Source organism: Nelumbo lutea, chromosome 7, assembly GCF_056320005.1.
Source record: "Nelumbo lutea isolate HS-2025 chromosome 7, American lotus-T2T, whole genome shotgun sequence".
Taxonomy (NCBI): Eukaryota; Viridiplantae; Streptophyta; class Magnoliopsida; order Proteales; family Nelumbonaceae; genus Nelumbo; species Nelumbo lutea.
In genome coordinates, this window is record NC_142690.1 from 16,223,697 (window position 1) to 16,239,608 (window position 15,912).

At 34.8% G+C, this 15,912-nt stretch overlaps 1 protein-coding gene across 2 annotated transcripts; it reads right to left on the reverse strand.

Annotated features, from left to right (window-relative positions):
- Positions 1–387: 387 nt before the first annotated feature.
- Positions 388–12,775, reverse strand: LOC148845323 (CDPK-related kinase 7-like). 2 transcript variants are annotated; one of them, XM_088953962.1, is made up of 12 exons: positions 12,109–12,515; positions 11,330–11,855; positions 10,126–10,256; positions 9,141–9,182; positions 8,941–9,049; positions 7,946–8,024; positions 7,568–7,864; positions 7,367–7,479; positions 4,127–4,234; positions 3,991–4,053; positions 3,717–3,884; positions 388–943 (listed from the first exon to the last, which is right to left on the reverse strand). In XM_088953962.1, exons 2-12 carry the CDS (start codon positions 11,810–11,812, stop codon positions 806–808), a joined length of 1,731 nt encoding a protein of 576 aa, XP_088810088.1. In that variant the 5' UTR covers positions 11,813–11,855; positions 12,109–12,515; the 3' UTR covers positions 388–805. The 2 variants fall into 2 exon arrangements, with proteins under 2 accessions (XP_088810088.1, XP_088810087.1); XM_088953961.1 differs by having other exon boundaries at positions 11,330–12,775.
- Positions 12,776–15,912: the final 3,137 nt, after the last annotated feature.

Sequence of the window (15,912 nt, forward strand, 5' to 3'; positions counted from 1 at the left end):
CTTGTCTGCAATCTGGATGTAATCTCTCCTCTATTAATGAAATTTTATTTTTTTCTTTTATTTTATTTTTTATTTATTACCAAAAAATGCTCCCTTCAGATGTATACACCAGAATGCCGGATGGCATTGTCAAAAGATTCAAAACCACTAAATGTGTTTCTTTGAATCTGAAAGGAGTGATTCAGAGTGAAGGACCAGCTTAGAGTCACATTCTTGATTCTTACACATCCACTGTGTATGATTTGTTTCCAGTTCTAATGAGTCCAAATGACGAGAAACAGTGGTTCTTAAATGTAATAAATGGGACGTAGACAAGTATAGCTTTCACATACATGTAACCATTGAATCCTTTACGGGACTGGCCTTTGAGCTGTATATATAACTTAATTTGGAGAAAAATTAAGGAATTTATTAACAAACAGTTGGAATGAGTACACAAGGGAGTAATCCACAAAACATAAAACTTGCTACATTTTGAACTTTCTCCTACACTACAACTTTGATCTATCCTCATCTGTACAATCCTCTTACAACTGCAATTCACAAAACATGAGGAAAACGTATAACTGAAAAGAAGAGAAAAAAGGGTACACAGTGCTTGTTAGAAAATAAGCCAGACATGGCTTATGCTCCAGTTAAGACCTGCATCAGTTCTAGTATTGACTCACCCTATTATGTTTTCCTTGCTGTGCAGCCCACAGGTCAAGAAGCCTGCTTAGTTTTCCCCTCAATCAGGCAAGCTATGGAATGTCCTTTAGACTTTGGAGTGACAGATCGATGAATTTCTTTCTCAGTCTTCAGTTATTCAAGGCTTATGCAATGAGCGTGAAGACATGCCACGTAGGAGTCTCATGAACCCTGTGAAACTGAGCTTTCCATCTGCATGTCTTATCCAGTCTTGGAGGACCGCATGCAGAGGGATTGATGGACTAAGGCCAAGTTCCTGATAAAACAAAACTTTAATAAGATTGATTACACAATGCATTATGCAATGTTAAGCATATGGATTTCCCAAAAGCACATGTGCATATCCCTCATCCCAATTCACATGGGCAATGATACCCTTGTCAAGATAAAATATTACCTCATTCGAGCTTAGCTATTTATTTAATCAGTATGAAAACAAAATGATATGTATTTGCAACTATTTATTCTTTTTTCTCCCTTTACCTGGGGGGAGGGGCGTTGAAGAGGGAAGTAATGATTATTAATTTTCCATTTAAGAAAACAAGCCCATATACACATATGGAAAATGAGCAAGACAACCATGCCAAAAATGTTCAGCTATTTGACTTTTGACTTGCCTTAAGAATTAAATAGTATCATCCCTAGCTCTGATTCAGGAGAAGAATAAAGAAGTCTCTAAAAGCCAACTCTGATGCAGGCATGAAAGAAAGGAAAGAATCCTCAGAGAAAAATATCGGTTTTCTCCCAATTTCTCATCCAATGGAAACTTCAAAAGTTCTAGGAAATTCTGAACTTTAAAATTTGACTTTTTTTACATTTATTATTTAGCTTTCTAGTGTCTTTTAGGAAAAGGGTTTAGAGAGTTCAACTATAAAGCTTTCAAGATTTTGAAAAGTTAAACATACAATTACATCATTTTTCTTTCATCCTATTTTCCAATGCACAAAACTTGTCCGCTTTGTATGACTTTGGTGTCATTTGATAGGCAATTGAATTGTCTATCATGAGACCAAAATCTTGTAAATCCACCATGATCTGAGCTATGGTCATTTTAGCAAATAATTTATCAGTTAATAATGGGATTTAGGTCTTAATATTTCAGTTTTCCTTTGGATCAGTCTTGGAATTGTTTTTTATTTGTTTTGATTTAATAGGATTAATAAAGTATTGTTAAAGTTATTTTGGGAGTAAGAATCCTTATTTGAGTGTCCCCATGGATACCCATTGGATTGCTTTAATTTTATTGTAGTAAGAAATTGTCTTGGATCAGTTTCCTAGTTAAAACTGGATATGTAAAGGGATATCCGAGCCCTTATGATTAATCTATAAATAGTCTTTGTAATTGAAATTTGAGAGATGATTTAATGGAATAAAACTTTATTTTGAAGTTACCTGCAGGTAATAGTGAGTTTCTTCTCTCTCTCTCTCATGACTCGGTCCTTATTTTCCCTTCACCCACTATATTCCTACTAGTAGGACTTTCTCCTTTCCATCCTACACCATACTCCTAAGAAACGCAACTTGGGTGGGCTGGGTTGGTTGGTGCTAATTCCTCAACCCAAGCCCAAAACCCCAAACCGGGTTGTTTCAGGCTAGATCAGGTTGGGTCAAATTTGGGTTGGGGTACAATGAAAGATGGGTTAAAAAAAGGTGTATAATCATCACAAGAGATACTGGGTATTTTGCACAATCCCATGTAGGAAAGTCATTTGCATGAGAGGAGATCAAGATATAAGTTACACTAGGATAGGCCAGTAAATTGTGTAGTAAATCTTAGACATTTTCAGCGACGTGAAAATCCTACATCAGCAATAAATTGGTGCAGGGAAAGGATACTAAAATAAAATTACAATGAAAGGCAAGTAACACATGTAATTATCTTAGGAGGTAATCTGAGATTCTGAAGTCTTATAAAGGAAAGTTATATTTCAAGGAAAACAAATCAACATAGAATTTATTTGAATCATAGTTGTCAAGGTGTTGCCTAGGCATCTCCCTAGGTGTCGACTAGGCACCCCTGACTTGGTGCCTCACCTAGACTCCTTGTTTATAGCAACCAGGTATCCATCTAGGTGACTAAGTTGCCTGCCTAGGCGACTAAAATGACAAGGCAGGCACCTTATCACAATACCATTTGCGTTGCTGAATCTTTACTGATATGTGTGTTACTACATTCTATTATATACTATTTGTATCATTTATACTTGGTTTTAATGTTTTACCATTTAAATTTAAAAGATCCAAAGGTTTTAAGAAGATCAAAAGAAAAAAAGGATAGAAATATAAAAAAAGTTTCTTTCTTTTTTTTTTTTGTTTTTTCTATCTCTCTCTCTCTCTCTCTCTCTCTCTCTCTCTCTCTCTTATATTAAATAAATAACAGCTCCACCGTTGTTCTTTTTCTCTTTTACTTACTGTAACCTTCTTTATTTGCTAACTTGATATGAAATTGCTTTATTAAATATTTGTTATATTAATATCATTTTTGAAAATGTTGAAATCAACATAATTGAAATAATATTGTCCTAGATATGTTGATTTTCCATGTTTTGAAAGGAAATTCAATGTACTAATTGAGAAAATTTGCTATTTTTCCAATTAACATGCATGCTGAATTGTATATAAATGTAGGAAACTAGGAAAAACTTAGTTTTTAATTTTATGAAATTCTTATCGCCTAAGTGCCTTAACAACTATGATTTGAATTTATGCCATTGATTTGTAATTAAGTTTTTTTTTTCTATTCTACAAGGGTAATTAATTAATGATGCTTTTTAAATGAAAGCTGTTTTTTTCTCATTTAAAAGTTCTGCTTCACTAGGAAATGCCTCGGTTTCATGAGTTTTAGCATTTTTAAGGATTTTGATAAGTGGGCTATAAAATCAGTTTTAACATCAAGGTGATGGTCCAACCATCTAGTCCGGTCTTGGTCTCAAAACATTTGTTCAAGGTGTCATACATGACTGTAAATATGCACATTTGCACGCGTGCACACACACACATAGAGGAGAGAGGGAGAAAGAGAGAGATACCGTGGCAAGTTCCTCAATGAGAATTGGTCTGTTCCCATCTTTCTCAAAGTGCTCATAAGCAGAACGTGCATGTTGCTCCCAGCTGTCTAGCCCTTCCATCTGATACACACTTAATGCAGCAGCACAGAATTCTTTAAAATCTAATTTTCTATTTTGAAGCGAACTCACCTGTAAAATAGATGTGAAATCATGAACTTTCTTTCAACCTCTTTTTTCTAACTTTTATTTTTTATATAGCTTGTTCTTTGGGTGACAAAGGGCCTCATATCCATACCATGTTAACATAATCAACCACCCGGGAATCCTTCATGGCATCGGTAGAATTCTTTGTCAAGGCCTGGAAGTTCCAGCATCATTTAGAATTAAGTAGAAATTGGATAAGCCAGACATGGACCAGAAGTAGTACTGACCATCTTAAAATTCTGCAGAGTAATGATTCCATTTTTATTTGGGCCTAACAAAGTGAACTGCTCCTGGAAATAAGCTAGATGAGACACTGCCAATGTCTTTGCAAGAGCCTGTGAAAGTAAAATAACTCAGTATGTTTATCTATTTCAGGATGTTATAAACAAAACTATGTTGTAATTATACCTGAATGCCTCACAGCCTGAGTATGTATATCTATTCCAAATGTTATAAATGAAACTAAATTTACAGTTATATGTTTAATCCCTCCCTCCCTGAATTCATAATCTTTCCTTCAAAATATATTGATAAATCCCATTTCAGATCCTGCTTATAGAAGTGCCAACTCCAATTTCTTCATGAATTTTTCTTTGGGAAGAAGGGGGCTAGAAAAAAAAATATTGCATTAACAGCAGGCATTAACAGCAGGCAGTTCAAACCATTTCTTTGACTGCAGTGACAAAACAAATATGGCCAAGTTGCCTGCCATTATATTTTCTGTACGAGGAATGAAGGAAGAAACTTATAGTACCACTTGGACAAAAGAACTAAGAATTCTTTTAATTGATGGTGAAGCCCATTTTAATATTTTGTTCCTAGTTCTTTCTATAACTCACAAACAAGTTTTTTTTTAGTAGTTGATTTTTGTATAGACTAACTATTATCTTGCTTTTGGGTAAATTGCTAATAGACAACAAATATTGGAAGAAATAAATGGATTTTTAGGTGATTAAAGAATATATCAAAGTTACAAACAAAAACACACTCTGAACTAAGAACATTAAAAGATCTAAAGCTTTTGCATTAAAAACGCAACTGCAAATCATCATGAAATTATACTTCTAGTAAGCTCTAGGGGGCAGCTTTCTGAGGGCATCAATAGTTGATACTTTTCACTGGAATATCACCTTAATATCTCGGAGGAGAAAAAAATATAAAAAACGCCATAAGCAATCTTAAAATACCCATACTAAACAAGATACTCTTTCTCTACCTAAAAGATCCTAACCATATTTCAAACTTTCTTAATAAAAAAGAAAATCTACGACAGTAGTTATATAAGCGATGTTATGGTTCATAATTATTTTCTATGAGTATTATGGTTCATAATCATCTTGGAATGGTAAACAAATCAAATCTCTAGATCATAAATATGATTAATAAATGATTAAATACTGACAAGTTTTAGAGTATTGTAAGACCTGACATTAGAGTTACTTTTCTTCCTTCTTTTGGTAGAAAAATTGAAGGTTTACATATAGAACCATTTTTCTTTACCTACAACAATTATCTCTTCTAGCTGTTATTTTTTTGGGTAAATTACAAAGACCCCCCGATACTATGGGGTCAGTGACAAATACCCCGTGGACTTTCATTTGCAACAAAGACCCCCCTGAACTTTCACTTTGCGACAAATACCTCCTTCCATTAGAGTTCTGTCAGTTAACTTTGAAAAAGATTTTCATTCAGCTGTTTAAAAATTTTAAATCCCCAAACTACCCTTTTCTTATTTATTTGAATGATTTATGATTTGCTTAGCTTTCTAAATATAATGTTGAAGCCCTCAAGATTTCACCAATAGATTCTTGCATATTTCTGGTTGGATTCAATATTCAAATGAAATGGTTGATGTTTCTTTCTGATAGATATAAATTTATGGTTTCGTTTGGTTTTTCTTGATTTATTGGAGAAAGGAGTGGGCAATTTTTATATTTTAAGATGATGAGAGACATTCATGTGAGAGAATTCAATGAAAATTAAAAAAAAAAAGCTTTTTTCCTATGCCGGTGAAATGACTCTTGTTATTTTAGCTGGTTTCGTTTTGAAAAAAAATGGAGGTATTTTTGGTCAATTAGGGTTTAAGAGAAAAAGGGCAAGAAAAGAAAATAAGGAAAGTTTAGGTGGGCATTTTGGTAATTTAACACATTATGTAATCTGACTTAAGAGCTGAATGAAAATCTTTGACACTGACCCCATAGTACAAGGGAGGTCTTTGTAATTTACCCTTTTTTGTATAGAAAGTAGAAGCGAGTGGTCTGACCAGTATAATAACTATTAGACTAAGGGGCTTTAAGATAATGGCTGAAGTGAATGACGTATTGCTTTGTCCTTTTTGATAAAATAATAAAATATTCATGGATATAGTTATTAACCCAACTTCAGCTTCAGCCATCCCTTAACAATTTTTTTACTAAATGCAGAGCAACAAGTCATTCAGTTCAGCCACTTCAGCTGTTATTAAACAGCCCCTACACAATGGTTGTAGGTATCCAAGTTGGAATAACTGCATTTGTGGCACATGTATGACCACAATGACAATGCTAAAATAATTTAATAACTAAGAGGTACCAACTGCTAAGCAAGTGGCAATTGTTAGTTCTACAACCATTAATATTACTGGCATGATTTACAAAATACATCGTCTTTGAGTGATAAGATGATTTGTGGTGAACCCATGTTCATATTATTTATTAGATCTACTTAAAATGAAAATAATAAAGCATGAAAGAAACTTTATCTACATATACTTTAAAAAAATGCCAAAATCCATGCTATTCAAATAGTTATTTTCCTTTTGGGCAAAAATCTATATGTAGAAAACAAATATATTGAAAACTGACAAGCAAAATACTAGAAAAGGTGACCACAAAACTATCCTCTATATCAGAAAAAATGTCAAATTACATTGAGCGGTTAACATGTTATGATATTAATATCTAAATAAATATTATTTTATACATTATATCCTAGATTTCCTAATAAAAGCTCAACTATATTTAGTTTGCATATGGGTTTTCCTTTTTCCTTTTTACAAGTAAATGAGAAGATATACGTATACAAGTTACAGATAAACAAACCTTTAAATTCAAACACAAGAAGCTCTCACTATAAAAGAAGACTCCCTCTAACTCGGTATATTTTCCTAACTAAATGTTAACTACATATAAGCACTGCAAGAGAGCTGGATGCTTACAGGGAAATAGAAAGGACTGCATGAGAGCTGGATGCTGAATTCAAATGATTAGGAGTGTAAATGGGCTAGCCAACTCCCTTGCTAAACAAGGGATAGAAAGGCAGCAATTATTTTGGGCATCTTTGAACATAGTGTTGGTTTTTGGGCTGATGTTATGGTCATCAAATTAAACTTGTAATGTTTTTCACATGTAATTAATATAATCAAAGTTTCATTGATAAAAAAAAAAAAAAAAACTACATATAAGTTCTGCAAAGGCAAAATTACATACCTGCAAAGCTGCTTTCCGGAGAGTAGATGAACATACATAAGCCTTTACGTGTTTACATATTGATATATCGAATGGGATTTTGACATCATGATAGTTGGAAAGCCATGGATGACCTAAACACAAAGATAAAGCCACACGTTTAAGGATTTTCAAAACTGAAGAAAGGTTGTCTAATAAGGATAGAGTAGTCAAATGACTTACTGAGAGCCTGAGCAGCAGTAAGTCTCTTACGGTAATCCTTGTTCAACAATCTCTTGACAAAATCTTTTGCCTCAGAAGATAAAGAAGGCCATGGTGCTTCTTCATAGCTGGGCTCTGCCTTCAAGACAGATCGGAAGATTCCTGATTCTGTCCGAGCCCAAAATGGGCGGCTTCCACACAGAAGTATATAGGCAATCACACCAATACTCCACATGTCAGCCTCGGTGCCATATGCTCTATGCAGAACTTCAGGGGCCACATAATATGCACTTCCTACTATATCATTTAATCGTTCATCTGCAGATAATCCCAAGAGTCAGGTGATAAACCATACCTTCAATAATTCAAAAGGAATAAATCTCATAAATTACAACTAACCTGGCTTTACATAATCAGACAATCCAAAATCAATTGCCTTGAGTTGAGATTCCTCCTCCTTTGTACTAAAAAGAAAATTCTGAAGTAGCAAATAACATATGAATATAAAGAAAAGAAGCAAATAGAGATACGCTTCAGTAACTGAGACATTTCCTGACAATTTTCACTAGAATCACAACAAATACTGGTTCAAGACCAATGGTTTAAGAATGGGGTCACACCACATCCTCCCATAATTAGTTTATCAAAAAGGCTAACCTGAGAAGCTGGAAAAAGGTCATCCTGGATATATATGGTAATAGGATGATAATTGCATCCAATTAATGGTGTTTGTTTGTAAAGTAAAAAACTTTGCATACAAAGGTTTACATAAAGGAAGTCACCTGACAGTTCACATTATTCATTATGAAATATTTTTCCTATCCTACCAAGAGGTGGCCATGAGATGACACACTTAACTCACCTTTCAAGATGGAACGGATAACTTTTGATGGTGCAATTACATAGCAAGTGATAATATGGAAAGAACACATCACAATCCATGAATCATAATGAGGTAGACTAGAATAATAGAATTTATAAAAAAAAAACTAGAAAAATAGAATCTACAGCATATTTAGAAAGAATCATTAAAGAAGCAAGGGCATCTTCTAAATATAGTAAACTGTCTATGCCACCAACAATCCATGAATCATAATGAGGTAGACTAGAATAATAGAATTTATCAAAAAAAAAACTAGAAAAATAGAATCTACAGCATATTTAGAAAGAATCATTAAAGAAGCAAGGGCATCTTATAAATATAGTAAACTGTCTATGCCACCAACAAGAGGCAAAACAGAAAAAAAAAAAAACGAAAAGAAAAAAAGACAAGATAAAAGGTGATTTAGTTGGATTTTACACATCCGAAGTATAGATGATCGTGTATGGCATTCCAATATGGATATTTTTTAGCCACCTAAAGAAAAAAATATATATATATACAGGATGATTACCTCTGGCTTGAGATCACGGTGAACCACACCTTGGAGATGACAGAAAGCAACAACACTTAGAATCTGGACCATGACAGACTTGGCATCTTCTTCTGAGTATTTTCCACCCCTAAAATCATGAATGGAAACTTTCTCCTATTAGAAAATAATCAATTTGGAAAAAGATTTTTGCAACTTTAAAAATCTACTACTTAAATTACCTTGACAGTATCCTATCTAAAAGTTCTCCTCCTTTGCATAACCTGAATAATATAAACAACAGAGTTAAGAAATAGATTTAAGTCAATGCTTTAAATTCTCATCTTAAATGCAATAGATTAAGAGAACTTCAACACTTAACATATCCCGATAATATTCTGTATTCCTTAGGCTAGAAAATGACAAAGATGATGATCCAGGAGAATCTACTAAATACAGAATTCTAACCATAATTGATCCAGATTAGCCAATTTTCCCACAGGACAGAACCCAGATGGAAATTTCAAATGGTATAGTCCCATGCCTCATATTTTCAACCTATGACTCAGTTACTAAAGCTGTCGGATTTCATAAAAATGTTTACCCTCAATGGAGTCGCAAGAAACTGTCATGCAGATATATAAGAAAACAGGCCTAGAGGCCCTAAAATTGACACCAGCCAATTCAGAACGGACCTAGATGATATTCTGAGGGACTCACAAATCCCTCCTCCTCCCCTCCTCCCCCCCCCCCCCCCCCCCCTGCCCAAAGTTGAGAGATGCAGATTTACAAGTGGTCTAAATGGCATTTTTAGGAATAAACAAATCATTTCCTTCCTCTTTCTATATATCAAGCATTGGAACAGGTAAAGTTCAGCAGTCTTTGAACTTGGTATTAAAATAAACTATGGTTTCATATGCTGTTTAATTAATACACCTAAAGCTTAATGGTCAACAGTTTAAGGCACAAAACCTTTTTTCTGTTTATTACATCAACCAGTATTTGCCTCAGTGTTGGCCAAGTCACATAATGGCTTAAGTCTTTGACACCCTCTCTAAACTGAGAGAGAGAGAGAGAGAGAGAGAGAGAGAGAGAGAGAGAGAGAGAGAAGTTCTTATGTTCTGTTATGTAGCTCATCTACGAATACTCCTAGTGGCAATAAACACAAAAGGACGAAACATTAACACAATAAGTTCAAAAAATTGCACTAGAAGAAATTAAACTTACTCCATTACTATATACACATTTTCATCATCTTCATAAGAGTCATAGCACTGCACCAAGTTCTTATGTCCTGTTAGAGCATGCAGTATTTTCACTTCTCTTCTTACATCTTCAATAGCAATTGCTGTTGTCATCTGGAAAAAGCCACAAAACAGTACCCATTCTATGAGAGAGAGAGAGTATTGATCAAAAGTGAGAGAGAGAGAGGGAGAGAAGAAAAAAAGGGACTAGAAAAAGACTTTTCCCCTAATTACAATTTGTGAGACTTGATAATTGATGTGCTTCTTCTAGGAAGGGAAAATGGTTATATATCACGAAATGAAGCCATTTCATTTCATGTGGATCTCATAATGTTCAAAATCAAGGTAGAACAAGCTTTGACCACATCAGATCTAACAATAAATTAAAAACACAATTGTTATTTTGCAGCACTAGTTCTTTCTTTGGGTCATAAATTGGTTATAACACTGGCCCATTATTATCGTATTAGCTCCTTAATCAAGTTAAAATATGCTTCCTCCAAGTACAGGAGTCTTGAGTTCTTAGATATTAATGCCACTAACAATTTGTGCTGGATGCCAATCTCATAGCTCATTCTTGTATAAACATCAGTGTTAGATGGACTTTCCTAAATAGACATGTCGGAGTCTAACACTCCATGAATTCTTGAGGATTTTCCTATGTGACATCACAACTGAACAGCTAATGTGCAAGATGAATGCCCTTTCTTGCAGGTATATTATATACAATTTTAGAATTTGAAAAACCTTAACTATTTTGGTAGTATATACTTATCCATATATGTATCTGCTAGTCCATGTTTTCTCATCTATGCCGAGTCAAACTCTTGGACATGAGTTGGATTATGACTCCCATGTCCATGTCCATGCAACACTGATAGTTGATACCACCATAACAAAGCCAGTAATAGTATTCATATAATAATTGTTCTAAGGCTGCATTTGGCATTCCTTATTTTAAGGATTTATCTCCTTTTCGCAGTTAAAATGCCCTTATGAACATTGAGTTTTTAACTGTACAAAGGAGATAGCAAACATCACCTGATTAAGCAATCTTACTTTCTCAAATCATAATTATAGCATTTCACAAGTGAGACATCCAAGGCATAATCACGACCAATTGCAAGACTGTCAATAAAATCCCATAACTGATAAGTATTACAGATAGAAGATCAATAAAATCGAACCTTTTCTTTTGGAATGATCTTGACAGCGAGCTCCTGTCCCTTCAATTCCCCTTTCCTCGCCTTTGCAATACAAGTATACCCGAAATGGCCACGCCCCACCTCTTCACCAAGCTCAAACTTTGAAACAAAATGCTTTGAAAATCCAAAATTCTTATCCAATCCGACTTCACATTCGCTTCCTTCAGGGATGGTGGCCTCGTTGGGCTTAACGGAGCCATGCCTGCGAGCGAGCAAGGCCTTGATGTGCTTTGCCGGGGAAGGAGGTGGGAATGGTCGCTTGAAAAAACGCAGAGGGGTCGAACTCACACTTGAATTGGCTGGTGAATTCTTGAATGCATTTGGCAGCGGACTGGGGCTGTAGAATGAAAGGGTTGAAGGTTTGCTGACATTAGAATTCACTGCGTGCTCGACATCGCCCGGAATCACTGAGTTTTCTGCATGACTTGAAGGGTTTTCGATCGGCTTTCCATGACAGAGTCCCATGGAATCAAGAACTCAACCGCAGAAGGAACAGGAGAATGAATTACTAAAAGTGAAAGTGAGAAATTGATTAAAATTCCAACAAGGGAAAGGGAGAAGGTTGAGAAAAAAAAAAAAAGAAATATTCTACAAGGAAAAAAATCTAAAAACCCAATTAGTTGAAACACCGAGGAATTTTAAGTACCAAGAAGGGAAAGAGGAAACATGAAAAACTCAAAAGGAAAGCAGAGAACCACGCAGAAATCTAATATTCTAAATGATCAAACACAGGAAAGAGAGCTCAAATCAGAATACAATACCAAGAAAATAGTGCAAATTTACCACCCAAAGGCGACCAGGAATGTAAATGAAGAGAAAGAATTATTGTTGTTCAGCTGATCAAGCCTAGTTATGGAAACTCCAGCTAGTCAATCTTGAAGTGAAGAGAAGAACTGGGAACAAACAAATAGGACTAGGAAATATAAAGTGAAAGAAAAGTAATCAAATTCAATAATCAACAAAAAAATCCTCAAAGAAAAAAGCACAGAAAAAAAAATCACTGAGAACAAAGATTCAACGGGAACAGATGAAGAAATGCAAGAGAAGGAAAACCCAAATTCACAAAAACAGACAAAGAAAAGTCCAACAAGAAAGGAAAGAAGATGGGGCTTGGGAGAGAGGAGAGAGGAGAGAGGTCACAGGGTGGAATAAAAATAAAAACAAAAGATGCTTAACAGAGGCTGCAAGGAAAAAAAGAAAAGAAAGAAAACCCAAGTCCTTTTTTCTGCTTTTTAGCTTTTCTGAGTGGGGTTTGATGGAAAATTTTAGCTTTACTTTCAGACCCTCTAATAATGGTGTGCTTGGTGACTTCCTGTGTGTCTGTGGATCCTTCCAACCTGTACTTTTGATCCCAGAAAAACACCATGAATGAAGAGCTTAGAGTTTTTTATATGCACAGGTTACTTTGGTTATTTTACATCATAATCCAGTTTTAATAAGTTTTTATTATATTTCTATTTCCATGGGAAGTTTGACCTTGTTTGAGCTTTGAAATATCTCTCTCTCTCTCCAATATTTTATTGAATTTGTTGGGATTGAATTGGACCAATGAGAATTGGTGCCTGCTTGTTTATTGGGAAGGACTATGTTGGCCCTGGGATGTGGGTCCTGTGCCCATTTGTGGACTTAACCGGCCCACAAGAATCTGGGTCGGGTTACAAAAAATGCATCAATTTTGAGAATGGACCAGCCAGCTTAACTGGTCAATCAGATCAACCCAGCCAATTAAAGTGCAATAAGACTGAAATATATCAAATACTCTAGCCAATACCATCTGGGTTCATATATCTAGTGTCATTTATCCAGACTCAGGTTCTGGGTCGAATTGGTGGACTGCTCAACAAGTGGCTAATGTATTCCCATGTGGATCACTGCCGGTTCAACCATCTCTCTATCTCAAGTATTGGCCAACCTAAACATTCTTAATTGGGAGGGGGGGGGGGGGGGACAGGAATCTAAGACATTGTTTTCAAGGCTGTCATTTCTGAAGTAATTCAGAAGGAAGAACACTTGTTTCCATCAAAGTAGTGGTTTAAGTGTATCCTTCTCTGTTTAATTCATCTAATAAATAATCAATTTTTCTTTAATCAATGATCGATAACGCCATTAATGGTGTCAAGGGGTTGGTTTCTTTTTGTTTAGGGATGTTTAATATCTAATCTAACCCTAATTACCAAACTAGTTGGGGTATGCCACCTAAATAATAATAATAATAATAATGATGATGGAAGGTTCAAGACTTCAAATAGTTCATTAATCAAATATCCAATTTGACATTTAAATTAATCATAATTATGTTTGGTCGGCATGACTGCTGCCCCCACATCAAGCATATCTTTCTTAGTCAACAAAAGGAAATGACCCACAATGAACAATTAAAGCATTACTAGGAGGCAGGATCCCCTCTCCACGGTGACATAGTTGGAAAAGTAGGTGAAGTTTTTAGGGCAAATTGGAATAGTATTATTAGCTAATGCTTTATACTATAATTCTACATGAGATATTGTTTTTTTTTCTTATCAATAGTTTAATAGATTCTAAGTGCATTAGCATCTCCACAAGCGGGATCAGCAGCTACTTTGACTTTTGGGGCTGAATTTAGAGCCCTTTGGGAGAGCTTCAGCTTTGATTGAGCTGCATTCACTGAACAACTTTAAAAAAACTACAAAACTTAACTTCTTTTGGAAAGTTGATTTCACAAATGAATGAAAGCATATAAGGGCTTTTCAGGTTTTTCACCAAACATAGCTTCTAGGCTTTCAATGTGAGGGCCACCTTTGCAAAATCAAAAGCCAATGCATCAAAGCCTTTCCAAATAGGCACTAAGAGACCGAACCCATTTGGATTGAGCTGCTATAAAGAAATGGTTCATGTCGAACATCTATGTTCTGGATAAATTATTTAGAGAAGCTTCATATGTGAATTGCTCAAGTGGCGTCCAAGACACTGATTTAGTCTTTCCAATTTTCACCAAACACAAATTATGATGTTTTCGTATGAGGCTGAATTCGAAACACCCAAATCCACATCCCAAAAACATCATCATCCTAATCCTTTGAGAGAGTTGCCCATTCAAATCTACAAGTATCAGCAACCTTTATTTTCTTAATTAGTCAATCTTGGTATAGTTTCAGTTAGAAAATATTCCTTAAAAGACAAAAAAAGGGGCTTCTGTAAGAAGTGGACTCAATACTGACTTAATCTTTAGCATTTTTTTTACACTTGTCAGCCCCAAGATAAGCAATGGTTCTATTAAGACGATATACAAAAGAAAATTCATATTCTACTTATTTTAATCCACATCATCCAAACCAAGAAATGAAAATACCCAAATCATGCAATGGTAGCTTTTCTTTATTGAGATTTGGATTGAAGTCCAAACAGGCACCATAACAAGACTAGACAGTGGACTCCATCTAGGATGATTGAGAAAGTGAGGAGTGCAAAAGCTAACTTTGGTATTACATGAACCCTAATCTCTTCTTTGTTGACTTTTATACCAAATAGAGTTATTTTGCTTGGAGACGATCATATTTAAAAAGTCTAAAACACTCATTGCGGCCCTCTCAAATAGTGACAACTGACAAATTTAGGGGCAAAAGAACTTACTAAAATCAAAACCTAATCAAAGATTTCAATTAAGCCTCTGTTGGCCCACCCCAGAATTAGTGTCCCCAGCACAAGAAAAGCAGATTGATGCCTCTTTATGAAGAGTGGACCATTGTGTGAGACAAGGAATTCAATTCCTTGATCACCTTCTTCCCTCCAGACTTGTTCCTATCCTCTGGAATAAAGTTAACAGATAAAGGGTGGTTGAGCATAAAAGGGAAGAACCCACTTTTTGTATCACAGCAGCTACTGAATTAAACAAAAAATTAATGTGAACATGCAAGTACATGGAATAAGGTGTATCCATGCCTCCTGCAAAGAATTACTTGACTCAGACAACCATGTAAATGAGTATTTTGTCAAAGTTATGTAGTTGGGCAAATCATGTCCACCAGCTACATAAAATTCATGTTTTACAAGGAAAGGAGATGGCAAGCTTCAAGCCACATAATTAACCAATAAATACCCTAAAACATAGAATTAATTACTAGTGTTAGACACTTGATTTAACAGCACAAGCTTCTCAAATTAGGAAATCCAAGCAAAACAAGGCTTTTAGGCCATACTAGAACCGATTATTTTAGTTCTGGCTTTGAGTTTTGTGTCCCAATTGTAATTGGGTTGGGACTGATTTCTTGCTGTTCGGAATGATCATGTAATTAATAATATAGGATGTTTTTTTGTTTTTGTAATTTTTATTATATTTATGTTTTTTGGGTAATTTTTTTTAAACAGTATATAAGTAAGATAATTTTGGTTGAAATCACTTATTTTATCATCATATAAACAGTTTACTATTTATTTTCATATATATATACAAGAATGAAGTTCCAATTTTTATATAAAAGTATAAGCAGGCCGGACCAAATTATTCTAATTAACAATTGTCTCAAACCAGACCCGACCAATTGACAGCTCCAAGCCATACCAAGTAGGTATATAAGGTTGAAATAATT